Source organism: Pseudorca crassidens, chromosome 13 (genome assembly GCF_039906515.1).
Source record: "Pseudorca crassidens isolate mPseCra1 chromosome 13, mPseCra1.hap1, whole genome shotgun sequence".
Taxonomy (NCBI): domain Eukaryota; kingdom Metazoa; phylum Chordata; class Mammalia; order Artiodactyla; family Delphinidae; genus Pseudorca; species Pseudorca crassidens.
This window is the reverse complement of record NC_090308.1, coordinates 38552836-38575088: the sequence shown is the minus strand read 5'-3', so window position 1 is coordinate 38575088 and position 22253 is coordinate 38552836. Positions and strand designations below refer to the sequence as shown.

At 37.2% G+C, this 22253-nt stretch overlaps 1 protein-coding gene across 2 annotated transcripts in view; it reads left to right on the top strand.

Moving 5' to 3' along the window:
* Nucleotides 1-980: 980 nt before the first annotated feature.
* HSF2 (heat shock transcription factor 2) overlaps nt 981-22253 on the top strand; it is a 36706-nt gene continuing 15433 nt past the window's right edge. For both annotated transcript variants that reach the window (XM_067702236.1, XM_067702235.1), the window contains exons 1-5: nt 981-1179; nt 16672-16780; nt 16955-17082; nt 17934-18058; nt 20245-20320. In XM_067702236.1, the coding sequence (XP_067558337.1) occupies nt 1087-1179; nt 16672-16780; nt 16955-17082; nt 17934-18058; nt 20245-20320 (531 nt within the window). In that variant the 5' untranslated portion in view covers nt 981-1086. The remainder of the gene's footprint in view (nt 1180-16671; nt 16781-16954; nt 17083-17933; nt 18059-20244; nt 20321-22253) is intronic.

The following is a 22253-nucleotide window of genomic DNA, read 5'->3' as shown; positions in this document are numbered from 1 at the left end:
GACCGGCACAGACAGATTAAGGGATAGCTCTAATTACACACACTACCAGTGTAATTAAATATCCACTAATGTGTCCTTGAAGCTGGGTCTAAACTCATATGCTGACTCCTTGTCCAATATTTTTTCCACTATACCAAATCTGTAAAGGACATACAGCGATAATTATCTTAAGAACATACCTGTAAAGTACCTACAGGAACAATTATTTTAATTGATTAAAACAGAATAAATGATACTATTTCTTTTTATGCTGCACACATAGTGCGCATTCCATGTCTGTTAAACAGCATGTAAGCTGCCTATTACAGTTCTTGGTTCACTGTAGTACGTGCTTAGTAAAGAGTGACTTATTTAAATTCCTCTATTTGATAAATGTGTTTTATAGGAACGATTTTTTTCCTAATGAAAATTTAAGGACAAGGTTCATTATTATTAACACAGTTTCAATTTGGGGCCTAGCAAATCATTCTTGAAAGCTGTTTTTCCCCCCCCGTGTGAAGTATTACACTCCTTCCTCCTGCCTGACTGGCGCAACCCACACTTTGCCTACCAAACTTATGACTCAAAGGCCCCTGAGGACTTTCTGTAGTCTTCCAGCCATAGCCCAAACATCCAAAGCTGCTTCCACGTGAAACAACCAAACACAGTCCCCCAAGCAGAAGATCCGCTACAGCGGGAGCTCCTATAGACAGGGCGAATGAGAAAGCAGCGTCCCCCGTTGCTCCCACCCCTCCCCATCTGCAGCATCCAATTGCTTTCCTCTGTTGTGCGGTCGGCTCCTGGGATTGGTCGGGAACGGGACCGGCGCGAGACCAGTGAGCACAGGCCGAGCGGGGAGACTGGTCAGTCACGTGCGGCCGCCCGGTTACCCCGCCTCACTGCGCGCCTGGCGGGGCGGGGCGGGGCGAGGTGGGCGGGGCCCGGGAGCTGCTGCGCCTGCGTTGTGGGCGTTTTCGGGGAGCAGCTGCTGCCGCCGCCGCCGCCGCCGCCGCCGCCGCCGCCCCCGCCTCCGCTGCCGACGCCTCCGCCTCCGCCGCTACCGCCGCGTTTGGGTGTAGAATTAGGAATTCCTGCGCCTCGTTAACAATGAAGCAGAGTTCGAACGTGCCGGCTTTCCTCAGCAAGCTGTGGACGCTTGTGGAGGAAACCCACACGAACGAGTTCATCACCTGGAGTCAGGTAAGGGTGAGGGCACGGCGGCCTCCGAACCCCCTAACTAACGTCCTTCTCTCTCGCTCTCTCCCGCGGGGTTGTCTCTCGCGGCCTGCGGCTCAACGCCCTCTGTGAGGCCCGCGGCGCGGGGGTGGCGGGGTGGCATGGGGCTCGGCGTGCAGCCTCGCGGGGGACCCCGGTATTGTTCGCGCGGGGAGCCGCGGGGGTCCCGGCCGGTGCTGCTGGCTCAGGCCGCGGTGGGGGAGGGGCGGCCCGCGCGGGGCGCCGCGGCCCAGGAGACCCCGTAACGGTCCGATCCGGGCGGCGTTCGGAACCAGCCCGGCGGAACGAGGGCGGCCGACGAGCCGAGGGAGCGGGAGCCACGTTACTGCACACTCATCCTCCGTCCTCCCGCCGGGCTCGCGGGCTGCGGCTCGCTGGGGGCACGGGCAGCTCTGGCCGGGATCTTCAACGCGGGGTTTATGTGAGGCAGTCTTTACCTTCACGGCCTGATTCTCGCCCCTAAAACAGACACACAGTTCACCTCGCATCTGAGATCTTTATGACGGCAGTCAGGGAAGGAGGCACATGTTCAAACGCAGGTTACTGCTTATCAGGAGGCTTGAAAATATTATATAGAAAATGGTACGTTATTCTTTCGCGATTCTGAGCCATTTTTATAAACAGATTTTTATGATTATTCTAATAAAAGTGCCAATAGACAGGTGTTCAGTAACATAGTGGAGAGCAAAAACGAATCACTGAATTTCACTAAACAGTTGCCGGCAGTGTGGTGTATAGATGTCTTGATTATTGGTTTGATCCCAATTCTGCCACTAAACAGGCTCCTTATCTCGTCTGACCCAAGTGTCGTCGTCCATAAGATGAATGGGTTACTTAGGTGATCCAAGACCCCCCTCTAGTTCCAAATACTGATTCTAATTAGAATGATTATTACATAAACAGAGCATTTGCGTTACAATACACTTAGGCTATTGGAATCGTTTTGTGAAGGGGAGTGGAGTTCTCTTATTGTAGATGGTCATCTGTTTTGGATATTATCTTGTTTAGAGGCCTGGAAAAGAGTAAACTACCTGCACAGTGCCTGGCACCTGTTAAGTGCTGAGTAAATGTTATCTCCCCTCTTTCTCACTTTCTTTTCTGTTCTGTTTCCTATGCTAGGAACCCTCAGTTTTACTATTTTATCTTAACAGGGAGCACTATATTGAGTACGTGAAGTTTTGACTACTGTAACACCACAGTCTGCCTTATATTGCTGTCATTTGTTTATTTTCTTTATCTCCCTCTAGGACTTAATTTTCTTGAAGGTCAGTAGCATCGAGTGGATGTTGTGCATTAGGCATTTGATGAATTCTGTACAGTTGTACAAAGAAGGGGTGGGGTGAAAATAAGGAAGCCAGCCACCAGTATACACTTAAAAATAAACAGATGTCTCATGCTTTTCATCAGTCATAAGGATTAAAAGTTGACAAGGATGGATCAGCACAGACTGCAGTTACTCAGCCTTGTGCATGTGTAAGAGATTGGACTGAGAGTCTCCCCACTCCCAAGCTGACTTTATCACACCTATTTGTCTTGGGTGGGCCTTCTTGTTTTTATTGCCTAGAAATGGTACCTAAATATATTGGAAATTGGTTTTAGTTAAGGGGTATTCTGTCAGCAGGTCTAATAAATTCTCATTAGCCAACATATTTTAATACTACTTTAATTTTATGGGCAGTATCAAATGTGTAGAGTTTCATACTAATCCATAAATGCATCATTTTATGAATTTTAAGCTAAATAAACCACTTAAAAATCATTCTTATTTTTTTTCCATTATTAAGTCTAAGCTTATGTTTTGACTTCTCATTTTTTAATACATAGTGGGAGAATTAAAATATAAATTCAGGGTTTCCCTGGTGGCGCAGTGATTGAGAGTCCGCCTGCCGATGCAGGGGACACGGGTTCGTGCCCTGTTCTGGGAAGATCCCACATGCCACGGAGCAGCTGGGCCCGTGAGCCATGGCCCTGAGCCTGCGCGTCCGGAGCCTGTGCTCCGCAACGGGAGAGGCCACAACAGTGAGAGGCCCGCGTACTGAAGGAAAAAAAAAAAAAAAAATACATATATATATATATATATATATATATATATATATATATATATATAAATTCAGTGAGGACAGGGACAGTATCTGTGCCAAGGGATACAGTAGGTTCTTAATAAATGTTTGATTAAGCAGTGAAATCCTTGGACTATGTAATGGAAATGGTAGGAATGATAAAAGTGGAATGATGCCTGAAGACAATCTCAAAGATCATCTGGTTTAGTCTCATTATGTAGATTTGAAGCTTAGGTTAGATTATTTGTCTATAATTACAAAGCTAGCATTATCGGAGGTGGGGCTCTAGCATAGATTTCTGAGCTCCCAGATCATTCTTCCATCAATGGCCCTACACTTAATACAGGTCGTCACAATATTTAGTTTTTATACCAAAATGTTACTCCTCCACAAGTCAGTAGACAATTCTGGATTAATGTCTTAGGCTATGCTTAGTTGCCTAAGGAAGTTGTCTTACATTCCCACAGATTTTTCCGAAAACAGTGTTAACAATGAAAGGTAAAACTTTAATTGAACAATGATGTTAGATGGAAAAACCAAAATAATTTACTCTCTTCTTTTAGAAGTTGCTATTTATGGTTGTTTCTGGTTTCCTTCAAATTTGTTTTGCCGGACTTCTGTTGAGGTAATTTAGCATTTATACTCTCTGAGTGAAAATCATATTAAGACCTTTTAGAAGTAGAAGATGTTTTGGAAAGGAGGCAATCTTTTATGCAATTGTTTTCACTTGTGGAAAATAATTTACTCTAGCTAGAGTGTAAGGCAAGGGGAGAAAACTTACCAACTGCAGTTTGAAAAGCTTGGCTTAATATTCCTGAAGACTTATATAACTTTAGTTTTCCTTGAAATTTGTGGTATGACAGAAATGAACTAATACCCCCATTGATGTCATTAATTGTAGAAATATAATATTCTGAACAATCAAAATAATACTGTTATAAACTCAAGTAATAGAAATGTCTTTAGATTCTGAGTGTCTTTAAAACATACAGTACATCCCCCAAATTCCCCACTGATATTTCTTTTTCCTTTCTTTTTTGTCTGTTTTTACATTTCCTATAGCTATTTTGGCTCTGGTAGGCAGTCTGTTACCAGAATCGAGGACAGGGATAGTACTGTTGAACAACCTTAAGCTGTTTTAAATGTAACAGAGTCCTCAACAGAGGGCACAGGTTTAGCTTGGTAGCAACTGGGGAAACTTGATCTTCAGGGACAAGAAGTTGTGGAAGTTGATTGGAAGTTCTTGCCATTGATCGTAAGGAACAGCCTTTACTGTTACTGATATATGATACTCAGTGTATGTTGAAGTGAAGCAATATTAAAAAAAGAAAGAACTGGAAAGTCACTGTTTTACCAGTGTTACTTCCTTTGTCTCAGTTCTTCAGGTTGCTTGAGAATACCAAGAAGTGATTTCCACCAAAGACTTCATACCCATCTGTTCTACCTTTTTGTGCCCTATGGCAGTCTGTACTTCCCTATCCATCTCAAGTCAGCAGAGACAGATCAGGAAATAGGAGGGAAAGGGAGCAAAACCAGAATTTGTCCAGTGTTTTCTAGCTGTTTTGGATGAATTTGAACAGTAGATCTTTAGACTTCCCAGTGTTATGGTATTGTTTTGAATTTCCCAGCAGTACTCTCAAGTGAAAACAAGAAAGGCCAAAAATGTGGCAGAATAGGGGTTAAATCCACTTTAGATGGACCTACAGAAAAGTTGACTGATTCACAGACTAGTATTTTTTATTTGTATACATAAGAGAAAGAGCTAGAGACTCACAAGGAATGGTTGGTAAACATTAAGAAATTATAGACCGGTTGTTTAAAAAAGAGACTTCTATTTTGGAAACTTTTAAAGTAATGGGGCTGAAGTATTAGATTATTATTAAGAGTATTTTGGACGTTTATAACCAAGAGTACCAGTTTGAGCAGAAACAATTACTATTTGGAAGCTTGCTAACATTTATGGGTTAGGCCTAAAGAGAAGCTACCATCCTTCTCACCCTACTGAGTAATAGTGGCTTTTTGTCCCTTATAAAATGCATAGGGAGAGTTCTGTGTTGCAGTGCTTAAGCTTCACAGGTTTAAACAGCAGTAAGGTAGAAATTTTGCACTCAAAGAAGTTACTTATTAATTTTGAAGTAGCGAGTGAAGGAATACCATAAGCAGAGACGCAGAACAATATTAGTGAGTTAGGGTTGTGTGTGTTTGAGAGAGAGAGCAATATAAACAAGATGCATTCATCTCCTCATTTGATATATATAATCCAAGAGTTGAAATTCTAAAAATATAATTTGGTCCACTGTGATCAAAGACTCATTTATTGTCACTCACAATAGTTGTGACTCTATTACAACCAGACAGTGTGCTAGGTAGTAGGAATCCATTCAGTAGTTAACAAAATAGCTGCCTTCATAGATCTTACATTTTAGTGAAGGATACTGATAATTAAAAAGTAAGCAAACACAAATAATATAATTTCAGTTAGTGATAACAAAATAAAGCAGGGTAAAGAGAGAGTGCAATTAGGAGACAGAAATCACACAGTATTTTGAACAGAGAAAGTTTAATAAGATAACTATATTAGGAGAATTGGGGTAAAGAAAACTCTAAAGAAGATAGGAATAGCAGTTATAAGAAGCAGCCATCACTGGTAGGCCTAAGGGCAAGTGCCCAAATAAGAGCCCTTCCCCGAAGTCTAAGACCTTGTTGGAGAGAGAATGACTATATTTCACTGAATGGCAAAGACTTCAGTGATGCCACACTAGTGGGACTTACTAGAAATCCATCCTTCAGAACTTGCTGGGAAATATGCTTTCTAGGGCAGGGGTTGGCAGATTATGGCCTGTGGGCCAACCATGTGTTTTAAAAGTAAAGTTTATTTGGAATATAGCCATGCTCAGTCTACTTACGTATTGTCTGTAGTTGCTTTCTTGCTACAGGGGCAGAGTTATGACCTGCAAGCCTAAAATATTTATTATCTAGCCCTTTAAGAACATGTTTATTAGCCTATGCTTTAGGGTACCCTAGAAAGCTATTCATGGAGAGATGTCTGGCCAGAGATACTCTGATTTGAAGCCTCCCACGGGAGAGGGGAGTGTTGGGGGAAGCTGCTGGCCTTAGGGTGCTGCTGCCTTCTGTGCACTGCAAGAGCTAGGTGCTGGAGAACCTGCCTGCACAGCAGGAACCTGCCAAGGACACACTGGAACCAGGAAGGGTAATCCCTTCCTCTTGTAATATCTCTCTAGTATCTTCTATGACAAAGCTTAACACCATGCTCGAAAAGAAAGATATTTAAGACTCAGCTCCATATTTGCAGAGCAGACATTGAAGAATGAATTTGGCGCAGTAAATTCATAACTAGCATGTAAAATGAGTGGAATCTGTTGTATTTTAGGTAGAGTGACGATGAAGCCTCTTTGGGGAGGTGATATGTGAGCAGAGATCTGAATGATTAGAAAAGATGGATCTGGCAAAGGGGAATGGAAAATGTAAAGACCTTGAGCATAGCATGTTCATATGATTGCAGAAGGCCCATGTAGTTGGATTATCTTTAGATAACATGAGAGTGAGGTCAGAGAGGTAGGCAGAAGCAAATGGTGTAGGGCCTTAGGGCATGGTAAGGAGATTGGAAATGAGGGAAGTAGTTAGAAGACTATCACAGTTTTCCACTATGGTATTGAAAATAGCGTGGTTAAGACTAGGGTAATAACAGTGGAGGTGGTGAGCAGCAGATGTAATATCTACTTTGAAGGCAAGGTCACGGATCTTAATGATAAATTTTCTGGAGTTGGAGGAGAGATAGAAACGAATTAGAATGACTCATGTATTTGGCCTGAGCAACGGATGGATGATGGTACCATTTGCTGAGATGCGGGAAGATTGGGAGAAGTGCGGGTGGGGATTCTGTTTGGCCATGTTAACTTTGAGATTACAAATGGATCGCTAGTATTACTTCAGGCGTGTTTTGTTTTGCTTGCATTTCACTGACCACACTTGGTCATATGACGACACCTTATTTCAAAGGAGCTGGGGAAGTGCAGTGCTGGAAAGGAGAACAGCATGAATGACTTCTGTACTCCAAGACCTTCAAGTGGCAGTGTTGAATAGGTTATTTAGATAACGTAAGACTGGCATACAAGGTGGAGTTTGGAGCTTGTGAGTGGTAAAGCCATGGGACTGGATGAGATCATCCAGGGAGACAGATGAAGATAGAAGGACCTGCAAGATAGGGTATTCTAATATTTAGAGAGTATGAAGACAAGAAAAAGCCAGCAAGAGAGATTGAAAAGGAACAGTGAGAAAGGAGAAAACACAAGGGAGTGAGGTCATATAAGTTAATGGAAGAAAATGGTTCAAGAAAGAGATGATCAACCATGTCAAATGCTGTTATACTTTTCTTATACACCTCTTCTGGTGTATATAAGCAAAAATTTCTGTAAGGTAGTTACACCTACATTGAGGAGTAGAATTTCTGGAAAATAAGGTATGGCACGCTCAACCTCAAGATCAAATTATTTTCCGAAAAAAATCAGCTTGTACTCCTTTTAGCCATGCATGAGATTTCCCATTAATTTGTCTCTTCAAAACTTGATATTCTCATTCTTCTGAGTTTTTACCAATCTAGTGGATATAAAATATTATATCAATGAGGTCTTAATTTATATTTCCCTGATAATTAATGTGTTCAAACACCTTTTCATATTTATTGGCCATTTGTGTTTCGTATTCTATGAAATGTTTGACCATTTTTCTGTTGGGTGGTTTATCTTTTATTATTTGTAGGAATTCCTTGTAATTCTGCATCTTTTTGGATGTACGTGTTGCCTCTGTCTTCTCCTAGTTGTGGCTTATCTTTTTTACTTTCTTTTGATGAGTATAAGTTCTTAATTTTAGTATAATTTAATATATCAGCCTTTTTTGTGGTTCATGTTCTTTGTTTCTTCAGGATGTTTTTGCTTTCCTACCCCAAGGAGAGAGAAATACTTTTCCATATCTTTTTTTTTTCTGAAAATTTTAAAGGTTTGAATTTTATATCTAAATCTTTAATTCACTGGAATTGATTTTTGTGTGTGGTATAAGGGATTCTGTTTCATTGTTTTCCATATTTAGTTGTTTTAGCCCCTTTATTGAACAGTTTCTTCTTCCTCTAGTGATTTGTGTTGCTACCTCTGTCTTAATAAGCAAAATTATATGTAGATTGTGTTTTTGTGTCTAGGTTCTCTATTTTGTTCCACTGGATAATTTATCCTTTTTCTTGTATCACATGTCTTAATTACTGTAGCTCTGTAAAGCTTTTGGGAGGGCAACCTAGTCTTCAGGAGTGCCTTGACTACTATTGGTCTTTGCTCTTCCATATATGTTTTAAAATCAAGTTCCATTAAAGAAAAAAACAAAGCAAACCTATTAGGATTTTTTTTTTATTGGAATTGTACTGAAACTGTAAATCAGATTAGGGAAAATAGGTATCTTTATGATATGATATATTCATGGGAACAAATCATTTTTCTAAATTCATTTTGTTATTTAATAAAATTTTATATTTTTTGCAATTAGATCTTGTACAGCTTTGTTAGATTTTATAGATATTTTAAGTGGTATCCTTTAATGAAAAATAATTGCTGTTGCTGGTAATTAGAAACACAAGTAACGTTTGTATATTGATAATAAACCAGTGAGCTAATCATTTTACTGATTTGGATTCTCAAAGTGTACATCCATAGGTGTCTGGATATGACAGTTTTGTTCTTATTTTGAGAACCTTATACCTTCAGTTTCATTTTTTGCAGTGGCTAAGATACCTCAGGGTGTCAGATAGAAGCAGCAATCATGGGATCCCTTTCTCTTATTTTTAAAGGAAATGTTTTAAATATTTCCCCTTTAAGTTACTAGCTGTTAAAATTGAGAATTTTTAATTTGCCTTTTTGTTATTGATGACAGAATTAATTGGGTAGCTTAGAGGGGACAGGGCATGCCGGGATGGAGAATACAGGAAAAAGTTGACTTTGGAGGAGTAGGATGATGGGTTTGAAATAGACAAGTGAGTGAGTCAAAGAACATTGTGTAAAAATGTTAATGATTGAAAAATTCAAGTGGGAAATTTGAGATGGTCAGGGGCAGAGGCATAGTTGTGATAATCATTATACATAATAAAGTCAGTAATTAGAGAAATTGGTGTGGATGAGACTGCCTAAGGAAAGAGTATAAAAGGTATCATAATCAAGGATAGAAACTTAAAAAACCCACTACCTCTTGACAGCTGGAAAACAATTGAAAAGAAACATGAGAGATAGGAGACCCATTGTATAGTTTCGAAGCCATAAGAGCAGAGCATTTAAGAAGGGGAGTGTCAGTAGTGCCAAATGAAATGCCACAGAGAGGTGTAGGAAGATGAGGACTGAAAAGAGGGCATTGAATTTGGCATTTGACATTTTAGAAAAAACAGTTTCAGTAGAGGCACAAAAACTGAAACCAAATTTTAGTGAGAGTAAGTAGATGGCCCTGAATTGGAGAAGAGGGCTTTAAAATATTTGTCAAATTTTGCAGTGAATGAAAAGACAGATGGGGTGGATAGATTGAGAGGAAGTAAGGTAGAGGGAAAGTCCTTTTAAGATAGAAAAAGATGTATGCATTTTTAAATTTTAATAGCTACTACCTAATAACCAACAGTGGTTATTTTTAAACTTTAAAAAATTTGCCAATCTAATAAGTGAAATTCATTATTTTACTGTACATTTTATTATGAATGAGATCTGATCTTCTAAATTTCACATTGAGTGTTTCATCTTACTGATAGAAAATTTTTAATTAATGCAGTTAATCGTTTGTCATAAATGTTGGATATATTTTTATGTTAGTAAGCTTTCAACTTTATTGAATTTTTTAAATGTCTGTTGTCAGTTAAGTTTAAGTTCAGACACAAGTAATAGAAATCCAGACAACAATGGCTTAAACAAAATAGAGATGTACTCTATAGAGATGTACTCTTACATCTGAAGATGTACTCTTATATCTGAAGATACTGAGTCACCTTCTCAACCTTTCAGCCATACTTAGTTCCTTCTACTTCAGTCATTACTGGAGCTCTAGCCGTTGGCTCCAGGTTCTGAGCAGGAATATGAGATGTAGGAGTTTGACACTTTGAGTCTTTTCCCTTTTAGAAGCTTTTGTGGAAGCTCCGCTCAATCCATTTTGCTTATATCTTGTTTGCCAGATGTGTTATTTGGCCACCTCTGTTTCTAAGAGGGACTGAGAAATGTATTTGTAGCATCAGACAAAATTGTGTTGTTAGTAAGAAATTAGAGGATCATCCATGTTGTTGCAAGTGGCAGAATCTCTTTCTTTTTTAAGGCTGAATAATGTTTCATTGTGTATGTATGTATAAAATATATCAATATATGTATAAAGTATGTATATATCTCACAATTTCTTCTTTCTTTTTTGGACATTTAGGTTGTTTCTGTGTCTTGGTTATTGTGAATAATGCTGCAGTGAACATGGGAGCACAGATATCTCTTAGAGATACTGATTTCATTTCCTTTGGGTATATACCCGGAAGAGGGCTGCTGGATCATATGGTAGTTCTATTTTTAACTTTTTGAGGAACCTTCATACCATTTTCCATAATGACATTACCAATTTACATTCCCACTGACAGTATACAAAGGTTCCCTTTTCTCTACATCCCTCACCAACACTTGTTGGTTTGTTTTTTTGTTTTTTTAGGAATAGCCATCCTAAAAAGTATGAGGTGATGTCTCATTGTGGTTTTGATTTGCATTTCCCTGATGATCAGTGATGTTGAGCACCTTTTCACATACTTGTTGCCCATTTGTATGTATTCTTTGGGAAAATGTCTAATCGAATCCTTTGCCCTTTTTTTTTTTTTTGGTACGCGGGCCTGTCACTGTTGTGGCCTCTCCTATTGCGGAGCACAGGCTCCGGACGCGCAGGCTCAGTGGCCATGGCTCACGGGCCTAGCCGCTCCGCAGCATGCGGGATCTTCCCGGACCGGGGCACGAACCCGTGTCCCCTGCATCGGCAGGCGGACTCTCAACCACTGCGCCACCAGGGAACCCCTCCTTTGCCCATTTTTTAATTGGGTTGCGTCTTTTTGCTGTTGAGTTGTGAGAGTTCCTTATATATTTTAGATATTAATCCTTTATTAGATATGTATTTGCAAATATTTTTATTCCATTAAGTTGTCTTTTCATTCTGTTGATTATTCTTGGCTGTGCAGAAGCTTTTTAGTTTGGTGAATTAGCTTGTAGTAGTCATTTCACTGTGCATGTGTGAATATATGTTAAATCATCATGTACATCTTAAATATATACAGTTTTAGTTGTTTTTTTTGTTTTTTGTTTTTTTTTGCGGTACGCAGGCCTCTCACTGTTGTGGCCTCTCCCGTTGTGGAGCACAGGCTCTGGACACGCAGGCTCAGCGGCCATGGCTCACGGGCCCAGCTGCTCTGCGGCATGTGGGATCTTCCCGGATCGGGGCACAAACCCGTGTCCCCTGCATCGGCAGGCAGACTCTCAACCACTGCGCAACCAGGGAAGCCCCCAATTTTAGTTTTAAAAAATAAAAAAGAAAGTAGAGAAATCAAGATAGAGTAGGCAGCTAGTAGTCTCCGTGAATACATTTATTAATTTTTACCTGTATGACTTCTGGGGTTTTTTATGTGATGCTTTCAAAAGCTTGGTTATAAAGAGTGAGGTAACATTGAGTTAGCATTGAGCTTTTGTTTTTTCCTTCCAAATGGAAAGTTTATTAACTAATCCTTTTCCCTCCTGATTTTTCCTCCTGATTTGAATGCTGCCCTTACTTATTACCTATTAAATTCTCAAATAGATTTGCTTCTGCTTCTGTTCTCTCTAGTCTGTCCATTCAGCTATTTGAGTATCCCTTCTTTAGTACCAAATTCTGTTGTCTGTGTAAGGTATGGTTAACACCTCTCTCTCCATTGTTTTCAGTATTTTCTTACCTATTTGTTACATAATTTTTATGAAATGAACTTTAGTACCTAATATTTGGTTGTGTTAGCATCTATTCACCTTGTCTCCAAAACCTTTTTTTTAATTGAGAGAGAAGTCAACGTACTGGTTAACTTAATTAGACTTGACATCTTTACAACACTGTCTCTCTGTAGTTTAATATTTTCTTAAAGGTCTTGTGTATTCTTAAAATTTATTTTTAGATACTTGATATTTTTCTATTGTTGGAGTTTTTTATTCCATTTTAGTTTTAGGTTTTTGTTGTAAAATACATATATCTTAAGATTAACCATTTTAACCATTTTTACGTTTACAGTTCAGTGACCTTAAGTACATTCACTTGTCATGCAGCTGTCACTACCATCCGTCTCCAGAATGTTTTTCATATTCCCAAACTGAAACTTCATACTCATTAGACAGTAATTTCCAGTCCCCTCCTCCTTAGCCCCTGGTAACCATTCTGCTTTCTGTCTTTATGAAGTTGAGTATTCTAGATACCTCATATAAGTGGAATAATACAGTATTTGTCCTCTTGTGACTAGTCTAACTTAGCATAATGTCTTTAAGTTTCATCCACATTGTAGCATGTGTTCTTCCTTTTTAAGGGTGAATAATAGTCCATTGTATGTATGTACCACATTTTGTTAATCCATTCATCTGTCAGTGGACGTTTGGGTTGCTTCCATCTTCTGGCTATTGTGAATAATGCTACTATGAACATCGGTGTACAAATATCTTTTTGAGCCCCTGCTTTTAATTCTTTTGGATATATATGTAGAATTTTAGGATCATTTAGTCATTATATGTTTAATTTTTTGAGGAACCACTGTACTGTTTTCCATAGCAGCTGCACTATTTTATATTCCCACCGGCAGTGCAAAAGGGTTCCAGTTTCTCCACATCCTGACCAATACTTATTTTTTGGGTTTTTGTATTTTTGTTTTTTAATAGCCATCTTAATGAGTGAAGTGATATCTCATTGTGGTTTTGCTTTTTATTTCCCTAATGATTAGTGATACTAGGTGTCTTATGTGTTTATTGGCCATTTGTGTATCTTTTTTGGGAAGAAGTATCTATTCAAGTCCTTTACCCTTTGCTGATCAGGTGGCTTGTTTTTCATTGTTGTTGAGTTGAAGTTTTTTTAATGTATGTTATGGGTATTAACCCCTTATCAGATGTATGATTTGCAAATATTTTCTCCGATTTTGTGGGTTACCCTTTCACTCTCTTGATAGTGTTCTTTACGCAAAAGTTTTAAAGCTTGAGGTAGCCTCATTTGTCTGTTTTTGCTTTTGTTGCCTGTGCTTTTGGTTATCCAAGAAATTTTTGCCAAATCCATTGTCATGAAGCTTCTCCCCCTTGTGTTTTCTTCTAAGATTTTTATAGTTTTAGCTGTCCTGTTTACGCTTTTGATCTGTTTTGAGTTGATTTTTGTATATGGTATAAGGTAAGGAGTCAACTTCATTCTTTTGCATGTGAGTATCCAGTTTTACCAGCATGGTTTGTTGAAAAGGCTGTTCTTTTTCCGTTGAATTGTCTTTTTTTTGGCTGAGTTGGGTCTTCGTTGCTGCGCGCGGACTTTCTCTAGTTGCGGCGAGCAGGGGCTACTCTTTGTTGCAGTGCGCAGGCTTCTCGTTGCAGAGCACGGGCTCCAGGTGTGCAGGCTTCGGTAGTTGTGGTACGCGGGCTCAGTAGTTGTGGCTCGTGGGCTCTAGAGTGCAGGCTCAGTAGTTGTGGCGCGTGGGCTTAGTTGCTCCACGGCATGTGAGATCTTCTGGACCAGGGCTCGAACCCATGTCCCCTGCATTGGCAGGTGGATTCTTAACCACTGCACCACCAGGGAAGTCCCTCCATTGAATTGTCTTGGCATCCTTGTCAAAAATTCTTGGACTGTATGTATGAGGGTTCATTCCTGGATTTTCTATTCTGTTCCATTGATTGGTCTGTCTTTATGTCACTACCATATTATTTTGATTATTTTAGAAGGAATTTCAAATTGTTTATTTTTTATATGGAAATACACTAGTGACTTTATTTTTTTTTAAATTTTTTTTCATATTGGAGCATAGTTGATTAACCACGGGTTAGTTTCAGGTGTACAGCAAAGTGATTCAGTTATATGTGTGTCTATTCTTCTTCAATTTCTTTTCCCATTTAGGTTGTTACATAATATTGAGTATAGTTCTCTGTGCTATACAGTAGGTCCTTGTTGGTTATCTATTTTAAATATAGTAGTCTGTACATGTCAATCCCCAAATCCCAGTCTATCCCTTGCCTCCCACCCTTCCCCGTGGTAACCATAAATTTGTTCCCTGAGTCTGTGAGTTTGTTTCTGTTTTGAAAATAGGTTCATTTGTATATTTTTTTGGATTTTGCATATAAGCAATATTGTATGATATTTGTCTGACTTAGTTTACTTAGTATAATAACCTCAGGGTCCATCCATGTTGCTGCAAATGGCGTTATTTCATTCTTTTGATGGCTGAGTAATATTCCATTGGATATATGTACCACATCTTATTTATCCATTCATCTGTCGATGGACATTTAGGTTGCTTCCATGTCTTGGCTATTGTAAACAGTGCTGCAGTGAACATTGGGGTGCATGTAATCCTTTCAAACCATGTTTTCTTCTGGATATATACCCAGGAGTGGGATTGCTGGATCATATTGTAGCTCTATTTTTAGTTTTTTTAGGGAATCTTCATACTGTTTCCCATAGTGCATGAACCAATTTACATTCCCACCAACAGTGTAGGAGGCTTCCTTTTGCTCCACACTCTCTCCAGCATTTACTGTTTGTAGGATTTTTGATGATCGTCATTCTGACTGGTGTGAGGTGGTATCTCATTGTAGTTTTGATTTGCCTTTCTCTAATAATTAGAGATGTAGAGCATCTTTTCTTGTGCCACTTGGCCATCTGTATGTCTTCTTTGGAGAAATGTCTATATTTAGGTCATCTGCCCATTTTTTGATCGGGTTGTTTGTTTTTTTGATATTGAGCTGCATGAGCTGTTTGTAAATTTTGGAGACTAATCCCTTGTCAGTCGCATCTTTGCAAATGTTTTCTCCCATTCTTTGGTTTGTCTTTTTGTTTTGTCTGTGGTTTTCTTTGCTGTGCAGAGGAGTTTAATTAGGTCCCACTTGTTTATTTTTGGTTTTATTTCCATTACTCTAGGAGATGGCTTAAAAAAGATATTGTTGTGATTTATGTCAAGTGTTTTGCCTATGTTTTCTCTAAGAGTTTTATAGTATCTGGTTTTACATTTAGGTCTTTAATCCATTTTGAGTTTATTCTTGTGTACGGTTTTAAAGAGTATACTAATTTCATTTTTTTACATGTAGCTGTCCAGTTTTCCCAGCACCATTTATTGAAGAGACTGTCCTGTATTGTATAGTCTTGTTTCCTATGTTGTAGATTAATTAACCATAGGTGCATGGGTTTATTTCTGGGCTTTTCTATCCTGTCCCATTGATCTATATTTCTGTTATTTTGCCAGTACCATACCATTTTGATGACTGTAGCTTGGTAGTATAGTCTGAAATCAGGGAGCCTGATTCCTCCAGCTTCATTTTTTCTTTCTCAAGATTGCTTTGGTTTTTCAGGGTCTTTTGTGTCTCCATACAGATTTTAAGATTCTTTTTGTTCTAGTTCTGTGAATAACGCCATTGGTAATTTGATAGGGATTGCATTGAATCTGTAGATTGCCTTGCGTAGTATAGTCATTTTGACAATATTGATTCTTCCAATTCAAGAATATGTTATATCTTTTCATCTGTGTCATCTTTGATTTCCTTCATCTATGTCTTACAGTTTTCAGAGTACAGGTCTTTTGTCTCCTTAGGTAGGTTTATTCCTATGTATTTTATTCTTTTTGTTGCAGTGGTAAATGGGATTTTTAAAAAATTTTTCTTTCTGACCTTTCGTTATTAGTGTGTCAATTAGTAGCTAGATATCTTACTGAATTCTCTTGTGGTTTTTCAGTTGATTGTACAAATATATAATTATGTTTATTGATAAAATATGACTTTCTTTCAAATTTTATCTTATTTTTGTCTTAATTGCATTGGCTTTAAAACATTGTTAAGTAATTATACTAGCTACATACTGTATTTTATTAGTTTTTGATTAGAAGAATGGAAATCTTTCTAATATTTAACTATAAAGTTTGATGCAGCTTTTGGTTTGATACATACTCCTAAACTTTTGAGATTGACATCAAAAAGTTTAATTGCAGTTTGGAGCTTAATTGAAATTTGTAGCTTAATTGCAGTTTGTTTTTGCTGCTATTAACAGGAATAAAATGATGGTCTGAAGGTGTCATGGAAGGACTGCCAAGTTTTGAGGTTCATATGTATCACCTAATTTCAGAGGATCTTAACTAATTGACGTTTTCAATTTTTTTCAGAATGGCCAAAGCTTTCTGGTTTTGGATGAACAAAGATTTGCAAAAGAAATTCTTCCCAAATATTTCAAGCACAATAACATGGCAAGTTTTGTAAGGCAACTGAATATGTGTGAGTATGGATAGCAGTTTAATTGGAGTACTGTCATCAGTCACTGATTAAACCTTTTCCACCATTAGGATGATAAAGGAAAATATATTCCATAGAAGCACCATTAATTTTTTAAGTTTTTACTTTTGTCTATTTAAAATTTTATTCAAAATCTGAATTTTGAATCTTTTTCAGATGGTTTTCGTAAAGTAGTACATATTGACTCTGGAATTGTGAAGCAAGAACGAGATGGTCCTGTTGAATTTCAGCATCCTTACTTCAAACAAGGCCAGGATGACTTGTTGGAGAACATTAAAAGGAAGGTGAGCTATTGTTAACATGATTTAATTAGGGCGTTAACATGTAGTATACTTGGCCAAGACATATTTCATTTGTTGACATTAAGAAGGTACTGAAATACACAGGTTTTCTTGTTGGGACAACTTAGACTAATGAAGCTTTAATTATTTTGCCCTTTATTTTTTTTTTCCTCTGCGCTCAACTGTATGGAGGGCTCAGTCTTTAAACACTTTTTAGAGGAAAGGAAATGTTTACATTCTGACTTAGGATAAGGAGTCATCTATATGGTGATGGCTCACTCCTTATAATTTAACTTAAAATCATAAGTTCCTACTAGAAAGTCAGCTGTCTGGAGGGCGTTTTTCTTTAGTTCACTGCTGAATATCTAGTGCTCAGAATAAGTCCCTTATATATAGTAGGAATTTAAATAATACATTTTTGAATGGATGATATGTTTTGCTGAAATAAGATATTTTGACTAAATTCACAAGGTGGGGTGGGGGGCGGTAAAAGGGTAGTGGACCATGAAAGAACATGGTCTTAGTGTGCAACTATTCTGCATAAATTTAATTAAAAGTGGAATGCAATAATAAATAGGCTTGGGGAAATTACTGGGAATTTGACAGAAGAAAATGAAAACAAAAAAAAAGCCCTTAAGTTGCTCCTGCTTATGGAAACTTTTCCACATTAAAAATAAATAAACTGATTATTCCTTATCCTCTCTTTGAGCTATGAAGTCTATTCTTTTCCTGGGCTTTTGGAACTAAATCTCACTTCCTGGACAGGCTACAAAAACGTCTTATAACAGGGAAGTTTTGAATTATAATCATGGTGTTTAGTATTTGTTTAATTTCCTACATTTACTTTTTGAAAGGTTTCATCTGCAAAACCAGAAGAAAATAAAATTCGTCAGGAAGATTTAACAAAAATTATAAGTAGTGCTCAGAAGGTTCAAATAAAACAAGAAACTATTGAGTCCAGGCTTTCTGAATTAAAAAGGTAAAGTATTATTTCCAAATATAATCCTAATATGGGAGTTGGTGTGTATGTGTGTGTTGAGGTTTGGAGGTTAGTGCTTTAAGTACCTAGATTACATTGTTGAAGCCAAGATCAAAAGCCTTTTTCTTAAGTATTGATTCCCTTTATTTTTTATTTGTAGCCATAAACTTTACCCCAATATTGTATTTTCATGATGGTGTTGAAAGAATATATAAACCTGGTCAGTCAAAACAATTTGATGCACAAGTGTTACTGATGAAATAATAGATCATTAAGTTGGTGTAGGAAACTATGATTCTACTTAGGTTGAATTTCATATGTTTACACACATATGAGGACCAAAAGCCATACTACAGGGACTTCTCTGGACCCAGTGGACCCAGTGGTTAAGACTTCACCTTCCAATGCCAGGGGTGTGGGTTTGATCCCTGGTTGGGCAGCTAAGATTGCACATGCCTTCGCGGCCAAAAAACATAAAAAAACAGAAGGAATATTGTAACAGATTCAATAAAGGCTTCAAAATTAGTCCACATAAAAAAATCTTAAAAAAAAATACAGCATACGCTACCTATCCTTTCTTTTATAGAAGTTTCTTAGGACATTTTCTATGTGGCCTATCTTTTAGGAAAAAATAGGACACAAAAAATAGGGAAAAAAGGACACTAGAGACTTGTCCTACTTGATACTTACTTTACATAGACTTGGGAAAGTGATATTCAAACCTTTTATCTACAGAAAAGTGCTGTATTTTGTTTTACTACAATTTTTGGCACCATTATCCTAATGCCACAGTAACAACTTGTGTATAGAGTAGACCTATATTTCTCTTCTTAGTAAGTAGTTGGAATTCTCTTATAGTAAATAGGCGCCAAGGTCTTAAGAGTATTTATTTTATGTATTGTCTGTCCCATTTCAATTGTGGGACGTTAGTTTAGCTATTCTTAACTCAAGTATCTTCATTGAGAGTAACCTTGGACTTTGATTCCCTTTTTTAATAAGCCTTAATTTGAAGCTTGCTAGTTTTGCATGTTTTATTTAAGCACGTATGTTGGTTTACTCTATGTATCTTGTGTCTGTTGAAGTGCCCTTTGACCCAGTTCCTTGAATCTCAGATTTAGCTTTTAAGGAGTGGGATCTCAAATTCCTCCTGTAAGTCTTAGTGGTAACCATTCTCCTACTTATCTTTAGTAGGCAGATGACGGTATCTTTATATTTCTGAGTCAGAAAAAGTACAGTAGTTATTAAGTATCAAAATCTTATTTTCTGTGCCCTCTATATTTAAATTCAGTCCCTTTTGTAATAGTTTGGATTGAGGAAGATGGCTTTTGTGTAAATTAACAAAAGAGCAAAAAGTAGAGCATTTAATAGAGGAATTAATCTTTCAGGCCTTCTCAAAATTATCATTGCTGCTAACATTTAATAACTGCAATTTCAATGGAAGATGGTGAATGAAGGAAAAAAAAACTATTACTGCTGGGCATATAATTGGTTTGTCATGTATTTAGATATGCTTTTAAAAAAACACATCTTTTAATATGCTTTAAAAAAACCAAACATTTATATGCGTGTGTTTGAGACAGATCTTTAGACAGTTTTAGAGTCTTACAGACTTCAGCTCGACATCAATACTTAACAAATTGTCTGTGTGATCTTGGGTAAGTCTTCTCAATTCTCTGAGTCTCAGTCTCCTCATCTATAAAATAGAGATAATTCCTTTCTTGACAGATTTTAGAGAAGTTTAAGTAATACACATAAAATGTTTAGAATAGTGCCTGGCATAGCAAGTGTTGGGTAAATGTCATTTCCCCTTTAAGAATTGTTTCCTAAGCACAAGTCCTGAATTCACATGGTAGCCATAGTTGAAAAGTTAGGTTATTTTTTAAACAGGAAGTAATGAAGCAGATTGTCAGAGGAGTAAATGGCCTACTATGTATGGATGTAAGCATAAATCTTAAGTTTTCATGCATACATTGCCATGAGTAGAAGATACTACAGTTATGAAGGAAGGATTCTGGAGTTGTGTCAAGGTTAGTTGCCATTCTGTGTAATTGAACCAAAGTTTTCCTAGTCTCATAAAGATATATAGTAAAAACTAGTTCACGTCTGGTGTTCTTAATTAAAGATATTGAGGTCTGGCTTATCTGACTGAATTTTTTTATTTTTATTTTTCATAAATGATAACATAGTGAGAATGAGTCCCTTTGGAAGGAGGTGTCAGAATTACGAGCAAAACATGCACAACAGCAACAAGTTATTCGAAAGGTAAGCTTTTTTCTCTGTGACTGTAATCTGCATTTGTTTAATGAGTACCATTTGTGACCCCCTCCCCAGAAATCTCTATTGAGTAGTCAGTGATTGATATTAGTTTCTTATGTATTGGGTACACAGAAGTAAAACTATGAAATCAAACAAATTAAGCCAAGTGTTACATATTCTTTGTAATAAAAAAAATTTCTTATTATTACTAAATGTAGTCATTCCATACTTCCAGATAATGTTTCATTAGCTTTTAGTAAAATTTTTTTGCCTGATATAACAACTTTATTATACTTAATTCTTAGGAGTATAATCAATATACTACCAATTTCTTAATATTTTATGTAAAAGACATAGCTTTACTGTGTGGGATTTTTTTTGTTTTTTGTCTTACTATTTTTTATTCTAAAAGGCATAGATATGGTCTTGGAAGATAAATGACTAATATTTTCAAATCGGTCGATCAAATTATGTGTTCAAAAAATGAGTTATAAGTGTATGCCACTATTCGTATGTGCAGAAAAGCAGTTAATGTAGTGTTGTAAAATAAATCCTAGATTTTAGTATATGAGCTGAAAATTACTGGGGGAACAGAAAATCTCTGCTGCAATTGTGTCCTTGTGATTTAATCTTCTCATATCAGCTTTCATATGTTAATAAGAGGTGAAACATAAAAGTAATTAAGGCAGCTATTTTTTGCTCATGAGTAAACTGGACTAAGTTTAAGCAACAGGTTTTATCAGGGGAGGGAGGGTGGGAGAGCTTCAGTTTGTTCCTAGTCAGAGGCCGTTATCTAAAAATAGTGTTATGACTGAAAGGATATGGGTGTAGTGGAGCAGGGTTAGAACACAGAGATGAATGGTAGCTGTACCCTTTGGCCCATAGTCAAAATAGGTATACTGATTTTTAAAAATAAGTATGCAAGTGAAGGTTGAATGTAGGATTCAACTTTAAGTGTTTAGTCCAAGTACATGTATTTTTAAAACTTTCATATTTGATTCCAACTTGAAGCCCTGTTTAAGAATACCTGATTTTAAATGATAGGTGTACCTTAACCTGTGCTTTATTTTTAAAATCTGTTAATCTTTTTCAGAAAACAATGTTTTGGTTAAATATCAACTCACAATACTCCATAATTTGTTGGGTTTTTTTTTTTTTGAAAGCAAAGATAGTTGATAAAATACTTATTTAACATTTCAGTTTTTCATGAAATCTAACATTCTTTCTGCTCAAATTTGAGTTTGAATCTGTGTTTTAGTGGGGTTAGGGAGTTTACATAATTCATGATGACAGGTGATAATTTTTTCTCTATTCCTGGAATTTGTTTCTAATTCTGCCATTTACTGTTTGGCCTTGGATTAATTGGAATAATATATGGGAGGTGTCTTTATAGAACTTGTCAGCTAAAGAAGTCCAATGATGTAAATGTTAAATGCCTCATCTTCTCCTTCAGGAAACGAACTCTACAACATAATGCCAAAGTGTCAGAAGAGAACTGAAATACACAGCAAATTTCAGGAGAAATTTAGCCAGAGATTCATGTTCTTGTAAATTCAGCCAACTAATGTTTTAAGAATTTTCCCTAACACTTTTTTATAAATTAACAAAAGTAATTGGACTATTTCATAGATATCTTTAAGGTTAAATGTTGTCTTTTCATCAGGTGTCAGCATTTTCTTTTGAATAAGCAATTTAGTGGCTAACCTCCTTTTCATAGACTCTAATGCTGTCTAACTCTTCAACTAAAATGTCTATATTTTTCTCCATGGCAAAGTTAATACTGATTGTAAGGCAAGCCATTTAGTAGCCTCGTTTGAGGGAGAATTACAAAATTAAAGCTATACGGTGTGTATTTTCAATGGACAATTCTCTATTTTAATTGTGTAATTATATTTCATAAAGCTTGTACAAGGAACTCTTCTGCAGAGTCTAAATAGTC